Genomic DNA, 10,505 nt, shown 5'->3' with positions numbered 1-10,505 from the left:
TGTAGATATCCCTGTGTAGGCAGGGCTGTGTGGACAGGCCTGTGTAGATACCTGTGTAGACGGAGCTGTGTGGACAGGCCTGTGTAGAAGATACCCCTGTGTAGGCGGGGCTGTGTGGACAGGCCTGTGTAGATACCCATGCAGATGGGGCTGTGTAGACAGGCCTGTGTAGATACCCCTGTGTAGGCAGGGCTGTGTGGACAGGCCTGTGTAGACACCACTGTCTATTTAACGCCTATGTAGAAATGAGTGTGTCCCCAAGCATCACCGGAACGGCGAGGGGCAGGCAAACCAGAGCAGTGTCACAGGACATGACAAACCACGTCCCGCCTTCCCTTACGTACCCATGTTAAACCTGTTAAACTGTTCTCTGTGTGCTCTATAAATACAAACCACCCACTGCCCCCATCCATGGGACAAGCCAGGGTCACATCTGGACGGGCAACATCTATGCGTATGAATGTCTAACAGAGCTCAAGCTACATCAGCCTTAACCAGTCTTCTACTGCATAAGCCCACTCCTCCTCGTAGCTCCGCATAATGTACTCAGCATACACGTGTGTCCTCTGGAGAATGTCAGTGTTCACGTTTCAGGGCATGACACAGGCCAAGAGAGCTGAGACAAACTCACACCTCAACTTTATTCAGCACCGCTACAGTACAGTACAGTGTAGAAAGCAAACCCCACCAGAGCATGTGGAAAGGCTGCATCCAGGACCAGACCACTGCAAAGGCGACAGGGTCACCAGAGCTGGCAACCACAAAACAAGGACATCACGAGCTTCTCTTCAAGTCTCACCAAGGATCTACTGCAGGTTCCAGAGCCCGAGATCCCAGCAACACACTCCCAGAACCATTAAGGAGCTGCCATTAAGGCTCCGGCAAGGCCTACAGGGCAAGGGTGTCTTTGATGAGCCTGCGCATGGTGGTGGTGACTGAGGTGCCCAGGGCCTCGGTGATCTGAAAGGAGATCTTGTAGAGGTAGGGCTGCACGTCCCGCAGGCCCGTGTCAAACACGTTGTCCACTTCCGACTGCGTGGGCATCTTCGGCAGGTACTCATGCCGGCTCATCACCTCCACGATGTTGATGATCTTCTCACACAGCTTTTCGCCCACCTTCTCTCTGCAGATCTGCCGCTCCTGCTCTGTGGCCAAAGCTACCACATGCACCTTGACAGTCCACACCTCCCAAGGGATGCACTCATCCGAAAAAGGCCATCGAGACTTTTTCTTCTGATAGAATTCCAAGGACATCTGGCCTAGGCCATCACCACCTGAGTTCCGCAGTGCATCCTGGGGAAGACACGAGAGATGAGCAGGTCACATGGCCTTAGAGGGTTCTGATTCTCTGAGGCCTGATTCCCCCACCCCAGGGAACTCATTTTCACCTGCACCCACCCTGCCCACTAAACATGGCAGACAAGACCTAGAGGAGAACTTGTGATGGTGACATCAAACACTGCCAGCCTGAATGGTTCACACAAACTGACCCTCCTTGCCCAGCTCCATCTGTTAAGTAGTAGTGTTGCATGAAATCAAATGTGAGCTGAGGGGCCGATGCACACGCACTCATGGGACACTCACATGCAGTAAATAAGTACCGTGTTATAGCCAGAGGCATGCTGTGGTATTCGAATACTCAGTCCCTACCCGGTGGAACTGCTGGAGTTTGGATTAAGGTTATGTGAGACTATATGGAATATGTGACACAGATATGGAAACATCTGATGTTGTATTTCTCAAGAAAGGAATCTGGAATGCCAACAAATGTGAGAAGGAACATGGATGCCTGTGGCTTCCCTCGGTTTCTAGAAAATAGGGCAGAAGATGCCCCCACGCCCTAGATGTTTATATAACCTTGAAGGTACACACGAGAGCCAGGCTTCTCTGCTCAACTATAAAAACGGAACACATTAAAACGCTGCAATGACCAAAAAAAAAGAGCCTGTATGCTCTTGTGCCCACTGCCATGGGTCCCTGGTTTCCTGTTTCAGTTTTTTCTACACCAATTAATTACCTCTCTTAAGAACTATTTGGGCCAGGCTTGGTGGCGCACGCCTTTAATCCCAGCACTTGGGAGGCAGAGGCAGGTGGATTTCTGAGTTCGAGGCCAGCCTGGTCTACAAAGTGAGTTCCAGGATAGCCAGGACTACACAGAGAAACCCTGTCTCGAAAAAAACAAAAACAAAAAAAAGAACTATTTGGAAAAGACAGAGGATGTGGCCTTGTTGGAGGGGTGAGTGAACCCTGGTTGGAAGGGGTGCAGCCTTCGAGGAGGTGGGCTTTGAGGTTTCAAAAGACTTGTGCCATCCCTAGTGAGCTCTCTCCACCTCAACCTGCTGTAAGCTCTCAACTACTGCCTCAGTACCACGCCTGTTTGCCTGCTGTTGTACTCCCCACCCTGATGGTGACAAACTGATGCTCTCAAATTATAAGCCCAAACACATTCTTCTACTAGTTGCTTTGGTTACAGTGTTTTATCACAGCAAGAGAAAAGATAGAAGTTGGTACCAGGAGTGGGTACCTCCTGTGACAGGTCTGACAATACTGTTTTAGGAAAGGTGGAAGACATAGGGAATTTGGACTAGGAAAGTAACTGAATACTTTAAGTGGGGCTCAATGGGCCATCCTAGTAGATGTTTGGAAGACAGTGGTGCTAGACAATGTGGACTATGGAAGCGCCCTGCCCCACCCTGCCCCCCACCACCACCACACCAAGAGGCTTCAGAGGGCAACAATATTATCAACTGGGCTAGAGGCCAGTCCTGTGATGTTTATGTAAAGACCCTTGTCCCAAGAGTCTGCCTGAGGCTAGATTTAAAAGTAACAATTTTGTTGACAGAGGAGATACAAAACAGCCTAATACTGACTCTGTCATATGGTTAACAGTAACCACCATTACACAGGTCTACAAAAAAATCATTTGTAATGCTGGCCCTAGGCTTGCACTGAGGGGGAGATTTTCTAAAGGCAGCCATCCACAACCTTTGACACCAGACAGGAGTTTGCCCTGCTGGGTTTTCAGTCCTGCTTTGGTCTAGTGTTTCCTGTGGGAATGGTAATGAAGTCTGTGTCACTGTATGTTGGAATTATGTGACAGGCTTTTGTATTTTATAGGGGGTTACAAATAAGAGATTTTGTTTGTTTGTTTTTTCGAGACAGGGTTTCTCTGTATGGTCCTGGCTGTCCTGTAGCTCACTTTGTAGATCAGGCTGGCCTCGAATTCAGAAATCCGCCTGCCTCTGCCTCCCAAGTGCTGGGATTAAAGGCGTGCGCCACCATGCCCAGCTCAAATAAGAGATTAACTTGAGTCTCAGAAGACTTTGGACTATAAAAATTGAATGTAGGTATGGTGACAACTTTAATTCCATCATTTGGAACGATGCTTTGGGTGGGTACAGTCATTCCTCTGTAGGCCTGCAACAGCAGCAGTCTCCATTCAACCCCTAGGCACATCTCGATCACTAAGCCCTTGTGGTCCCTCCCATGAGGCAGGCACCACTGTCACCCCAAGTTCATTTCTGTGATGTCACCAGCCAAGGTCAAACTTACTGAGGAGGGGGATGGCTCTAGTACCTAAGTCACCCACACACACTTCTTTTTTAAGACACAGTTTCACTATGCAGCTCTGTGTCGGAACTATGTAGACTAGGCTAGCCATTCCATGCCCACAGGTCCCAACTCTTTAAGCCCTCTTCTCTATGTCTGCCTGTCACCAGGAGATCAGAGGGACAGACACTGCATGTCTTAAAAGAGTCACTAGGAAAACCTCACAACCTCACCCTTTCCAAGCTTACAGGAACAGTAGTGCCAGAGCGCAATGTCAGAGCCTAGGAGAGCATCCACCTGGCTGTGCAAACCCTGCCACTGTACCTGGGAAGAGACAGGCTCAGGGGACAGAGGAATGAAGGCAGGGAAAACAACAAGAAAGGGGAAGGATTTCCCTTCCATACTTTGAAACTAGCCGTCTCAATAAGACAAAGATAAAAAAATCACATCACCAGTGAGTGGAGAATAGGGCAATGTGGAAGAAATAAAAACAACATCACACTCTGTGTCTCGTGCAGAATCTAGATTAAATATGTGCGGACACACGAGTGACATGAAAGGAACACTGTTTGGGGAGAAAGATAAAGAGAGGGATGGATAAGAGCAAGGTACAATGACATACATGTGTAACATGTCACAATGAAACCATTATTCTGTGCACTATCCAAAAAAATTTATTAAAAGTCCACAATGCCATTTCCATCACCAGAGAGAGGTGACCAACATTAGTGGCCTTCTGTGTCCCTTACCCCTTTCTTCCTGCCAACAAAAGTATACACAGGCATGGGTCACAGTGCCCAAAGGAACTTGACTCAGAGAGAAGCCCATCTGCCGAGCACGGCCCTCTCTTACAGAGTTTCAGCCCAGACTATGTGAGGAAGAAACAGGTGAAAGGTCATCACAGACAGCTGTGGAGCCAGGGAGGTCAGGACAACGGCACAGGGACCTCGCTACTTAAGCTCGCCCTTCCTCCTAAGGAGCTGTGTATGTGCCCTCCCAGACATGCAGAGCCTACCTCCCCCACAGAGCTCTCAACACATCTGTCCTTTTGAGCCTTAACTCTGCTCTTTGGAAAGGCAAGCCCATCAGCACACAGCCAGGGTGAAGACATACATATTCTAGGTCCGCCTGCCATTGGCTGGGCCACAAACCTACCTTGAATTCCCCAACAACCTTGCGCAAGGCACGGTCCAGCTCCTCTGAGGAGACGCGCACGTAGGTGAAGTCGATGAAGTCACAGTCTACATCCTGGATGCCCACGGTGCCGATGGAATACGTGCCCTCCTTCTTGTAGTGAAACTTGCCTGTGCTGCGGTGCAGAAGCACCGTGTGCAGCACCGCCAGCATGGCCTCCTCCACCTGCCGCCCCTCCACCGACACCTCCAGCACTTCTGATCGACAGTTCATCCTGAAGCCTGAGCCAGAGACACAGGACGCTCCACCCACCTAGGGGCCAACCTGTGAGAACCAAGTCAGATCATCTAGAAGGTCCTGTCCACTTCCTGCTCAACTGGGCTCTGCCCCTGCCTCTACCAGCCCTCCTGTGTTCTGGCAGCACATTTTATGAGAGACCCACAGACCCTTGGGATCAGCAAGTGGCCAAGCTTTAAGGTCTTCAGTCCAGGTATCAAGTGAGGGGAAACTTGCATTCACTTGTGCCGTTCAGCAGTTAAGTCAAGACCCACTGTGCCGCACCAGGCAGCAGGAAGCTGCAGATGCAGGAAGGGGAGGGGTCCCACAACAGCAAGAGCCTGAGGTGGGAGCACAGTGCAAACAGTGCGAACAGTCCGAGTCAATCTCCTCGGACCTCAGTGGCCTGGTTAAAGCAAGTAGACTCTGTCCCAAGGCAACAAAGTTACAGAACCCTTGTGCCAACATCAACATCAGATCTCTGCATCAGAAAGCCAGCTCTTGTTGACCACTTTGAGGTCACAAACCACTTTGGACAAACCAATGAAAGCTATAAAAGCTGGTTTTAAAGCCTGTAATACACGAACTGCAGGGTCATCCAGACTCCACAATAAAATACATTTAATGCAGAAAGATTGGGCAGCAAGATGAGCAGAAGTGCAACTAGCAATGGGGCAGTGAGGTGTGCAGTGTGGGAGCGCTCATGCAGGTGTCCAACAGGGGGCAATGAGGTGTGCAGTGTGGGAGCGCTCATGCAGGTGTCCAACAGGGGGCAGTGAGGGATGCAGTGTGGGAGTGCTCATGCAGGTGTCCAACAGGGGGCAGTAAGGTGTGCAGTGTGGGAGCGCTCATGCAGGTGTCCAACAGGGGGCAGTAAGGTGTGCAGTGTGGGAGCGCTCATGTAGGTGTCCAACAGGGGACAGTGAGGTGTGCAGTGTGGGAGCGCTCATGCAGGTGTCCAACAGGGGGCAGTGAGGTGTGCAGTGTGGGATGCTTCTGCTTGCGTCCAACAGTCCTGGATCCATACCTGCTTCTTATTCATTTGTAAGAGGAAAAGTCTGAGCTGGTTGTAGTGGCACACACCTGTAATTCCAGCACTCAGGAAGCAGAGGCAGGTGGATCTCAGTGAGTTCAAGAATAGCCTAGACTACATATTGAACTCCAGGACAAAATAGAGACACTTGTATTTAAAAGCATGACTACCACCCCCCCCCACACACACACACACACACAAAGAAACAGACAGACAAGATCTGTTTCCTAAAGTGACGTCTTTCCCAGTCCCTCCTAGACAGGTGGGACTACAGGGCGAGCCTGGCTCTGCTACTCATTCCTGTAGAGAGTTTCAATCTTTTGTTTTGTTTTCGAGTCAAGGTTTTTTGTTTTTTTGTTTTTTGGTTTTTTGAGACAGGGTTTCTCTGTGTAGTCCTGGCTGTCCTGGAACTCACTCTGTAGACCAGGCTGGCCTCGAACTCAGAAATCTGCCTGCCTCTGCCTCCCGGGTGCTGGGATTAAAGGCATGCGCCACCACGCCCGGTGAGTCAAGGTTTTTCTGTGTAGCCCTGGCTGCCCTAGACCTCCCTCCAAAGATCCTCTTACCTCTGCCTTCCAAGTGCTGGGATTTAAGATGTGTAACAACACCACCCGCAATCTCAGGTATTTTACAACAGGAACAAAAGAACTAAGACTCTTTCAGACCTTAAGAAAACCATTGTAAACCTGTTTGCTACCTATAAATTGGGACCTCAGCAAAGACTTAGGATACTTTAATGTAAAACAGTCTACTAGTTGAAAACAATGACTCAAACGTCAGGCATCCAGGACTAGAGTGCATAGCTCTGCCCTACAGCTGTACAAGCCGAGGGTAGTTCAGCAGTAGGGCGTTTGTCTTGCATGAGTGAGGGTCCAATCTCCAGGACCCATAAAAAAGGGAGCTAGTAATAACCTTCAAATAACTGTCTCAAAGACTGAAAAGTTAGATGTGTCTACCCCTTAGAATTGCCTGTCAAGTAGCAAGCGAAGCATTAGGTGCTACATTTGTTATTGTACTGTTACTACTTGGTAACCATGCAAAGAACCACTGAAGGGATGGGGTGAGGAAGGACTTAGGTAACAAGCCAGCCCACAGGGAGTGCAAGCAGTTAACTTTTCCTAGATGTGTGAACTACTTGCCCCTTTCTTGGTGACTTCTCACCACCTCCAACACACTCCATCTCGTCTTTAGACAGCTCAACTATTTCTTCTACCAAAGGAATCCTCCTCGCCTTGTGTTTCAATCTGCCTTATTAATGTTTTACAGATGGGGGGTTATTTTTGATTTTTGAGACACCCCTTCATCTAATCCAGGCTGTTCCCCAACTCCTTGACGGAGGCAGCAAACTTTCTGCCTCAGCTTCCCAAGAGCTGGGCTTTGTCTCCATTCTGGGTGCAAGGCAAGAGTGTGTGGACCGCTCTGCCATCAGCCTGGAAACCTCTCTCATACCGGTCCCCACCGGGTGTTTTCTGCCTCTCACTATTCCTACAGCAAAGAGACTATTTGTCGCTGTAAACTGGCTCCTATTAACCCCTCAGTATATCCTGGCCCAGAATACCAGGTTCTTCCAAGACTTCCTTTCTCGTGGATCAAGAATGCAACGGCTCGCTTATTCGTTGTTATTTATCCTCTTGTTTAATTCCATTCTGCATTTTCCCACCTAGAAATTCCCAGCTCTGGTCCAGCCTTTCCAACTGTTTCTTCCTCTAACCAGCAACTTCCCTCGGTTTCAGCCTGACTCCAGGACCCACCCCCTCCTTCCAGCCCCAGCCAGTTTTTACAAGGAGACAACATTTGCATTTCCCTCTGGTGCCCCTAACCAGCAGGCTGAAGTCTATCTGACCCAGGACACGCCCATGTCCCACCTTGCTGGTAGAAATCGGAGCAGGAGCCACTCAGCCTCGGGTCCTCTTCTTCCCTAGCGCGAACGCGTAGTATTCGGGAAGAAACCAAAAGCAAAATCAGGCTACTTGGATCCGCACCGAGAATTCGGACCGGACGTCAGGCTCGCTGCCCGCGACCTCGCGCCGTCTCGGGGCAGCAGCGCAGACGACGAAGACGGGGTCCAGACCCTACATACGCCGGCCCGGGCCTGTGCTTCCTCCGCCTGAGCGGCGCGCGGGCCGGAAGTTTTGCTCGTTCGGAGGGCGGAGCCGGAAGGAACCATCCGTGTCCATGGCGGGTGCTGGCCAGGCTCGGCTCGACCCAGCCGGACGCCGCTGCAGCCACGGCATCGGGAAGCTCGCACGAGCTACATACACTCTTATGATGCCACGTAACTTTAGCTCTAGGGTGTTTTTTCTTGTTTGTCCTTCCGGCCCTAGGCTCGTTAAGAGGAACCCCCCTCGTTTGGACGAGTCCATTCACTCCCACCACCGAGAGCGTTGTTTGGGCTAGGACAACTCACTTCCGCCATCGAGATGAGAGGGACAGTGGGGATGGATTGACTCTGTGCTGCCCCTGGTGGCCGGGCAGAGGCATCGGCGGAGAGCCCTCCCTTGCGACCCATCTTGGACTCCTACTCGGTGCTGACAACCTTAAGACAAGAGGGATCCCGAGATCAAGGCCATGGTATCTGAGAGGTGCCTGGAGATGCGCGCACGCCGGTGTGCTGCAGGATGCTGAGCCGATGGTGAATCAATCTATTGGCCCAAAATGCACAACAGTCCGGGTTCACTGAACTCAGACCCACAGGAAGACTTTGAAAAGGGAGCTTAATCTCCCTATGTTACCTTCATTCAGAAGCACTACCTGATGTTGTGTCATGACCGAGAAGGTGGCAGTCTTGTCTTTAACGATTACTCGGTTGCGCCTCTGACATTACTTATCCTTTCCGAATCCCCTTATAATTAGGAGCTGCTGTGAGGGATCACAAGCGATACTTTTGTGATCTATAAGGGGTCCTATAAATATGCATTACGTGTTCCTGCTGAATAATTTCTCGGAGCGTTTTTTAGTTGTCTACGTTGTTGATAAGCCCAGAGCGCACAGGTTTGGTCAGTTGCTCTTAGCGCCTAAAGAGCGCGCATGTCCCTACCTTCCAACAGGGGGCACTCCTGAGTTGCTTAACGTGAGCTTTAATATGCTCGGTTTCCAAACACATCCCATCTCCAAAGCAGTGATTGATTGTCTTGTATAGCAGTCCTACAAGGTGGATGGAAATTTGACAAGAAGTGAAGTTACGCCACTTACTTAGATCACTGAGTAGCAGAACCTCGAGTTCAAACCGGTTCCTTTTACCAATACAGGAGCTCACCTGTCTGGCTTCTCCTGCACAACTGGAGAATGTGCAGGAGAATGGTAGCCGTGCACACTACCATCCTTTAACACATCTCACCCACAGGAAGGAATGTGTCAGATGTACAGCACTTACTGTGTGGAAGGGAACTTCCTTGATTCGTGGTATGTTTGCCAGCTTCCAATGGTGTCAATTTCTAGCCACAGACACTGCTGAATTCAGAGTCTAAAGTGGACAAAGAATTATACTACTAATTGATCTAAAGGAATACAATGGGCTCCTGAGGATTAAAACCAAGGGAGTTGAGTGTCAAACCCAGGACCTTGTGCATGCTAGGTGAATTCTCTCCCACTAAGCTACAACTCTAGCCCACACTCTGTCTCCAGCTGTTTGCTGGCACTAACCTAAGGACACCATTCAGCATTGATAGCCATCATGCCAGCACTTCAAAGGCCAAGCACTGATGACTTACCCACCACTGTGCCTTTCACATGAGATAAAATGTTACTACTCAACAGCCCCAGTTACAGATAATGAAACTGCGACTCAGTGGTGTGCAGCACTTTACTGTAATGGTTAACTATATGTGATACCCCCAACTTGCCTGGAACACCCCCAGACACTTGTCAGACTAAAGGTGTTTCTGGGGAGAGCAACACTGAAAGTGGCAAACTCAGTGAAGTAGATGGTCCTCCCAGAGTGGTGGCCACCGTCCACTCATGTACACCTCTGCCTGAACACAAAGGCTCAGTCCCCTGTGAGGAGTGCTCTTTACTGCTTTAGGGCAGGGGTAGCCAGCCATCCTTTCTCCAGTCTCTGGACTGAAGCACTCAGACTCAACCTAAACCTTCAGCTCTCCTGGCTCTCGCATTGCTGACATCAGCTCTTAGGCAGGATGTCTCTATAATGATATAAAATATCCCACGTAATAAACATGTGTGCATCTGTGTCCGTGAATCCCACTGGTTCTGTGTCCTTGTACTGACACCTGCCAGGGCCACATAGCTGCTCTTGCCTCACTCTTCGGATGATTTTACTCACTTTATTGTTACTTCGTTGTTGTTGTTGCTCCTGCTGCTGCTGCTGTTGTTGTTGTTGTTGCTGCTGCTGTTGTTGTTGTTGTTGTTGTTGTTGTTGCTGTTGCTGCTGCTGTTGTTGTTTTTGTTGCTGCTGCTGCTGTTGTTGTTGTTGTTGCTGCTGCTGCTGCTGTTGTTGTTGTTGTTGTTGCTGTTGCTGCTGCTGCTGTTGTTGTTGTTGTTGCTGCTGCTGCTGCTG

General features: G+C 50.0%; 1 protein-coding gene across 1 annotated transcript; it reads right to left on the bottom strand.

Annotated features, from left to right (window-relative positions):
• Window positions 1–617: 617 nt before the first annotated feature.
• Window positions 618–8,126, bottom strand: Atg101 (autophagy related 101). The gene is made up of 3 exons (XM_021217067.2): window positions 7,858–8,126; window positions 4,705–5,007; window positions 618–1,293 (listed from the first exon to the last, which is right to left on the bottom strand). The coding sequence occupies exons 2-3, from the start codon at window positions 4,954–4,956 to the stop codon at window positions 889–891; spliced, it is 657 nt and encodes a 218-aa protein (XP_021072726.1). The 5' UTR covers window positions 4,957–5,007; window positions 7,858–8,126; the 3' UTR covers window positions 618–888.
• Between the last annotated feature and the right edge of the window lie 2,379 nt (window positions 8,127–10,505).

This window comes from Mus pahari, chromosome 17 (genome assembly GCF_900095145.1).
Source record: "Mus pahari chromosome 17, PAHARI_EIJ_v1.1, whole genome shotgun sequence".
In the NCBI taxonomy this organism is placed as follows: Eukaryota; Metazoa; Chordata; class Mammalia; order Rodentia; family Muridae; genus Mus; species Mus pahari.
Note: the sequence above shows the minus strand (reverse complement) of the source record. Positions and strands in the feature narration are given on the sequence as shown.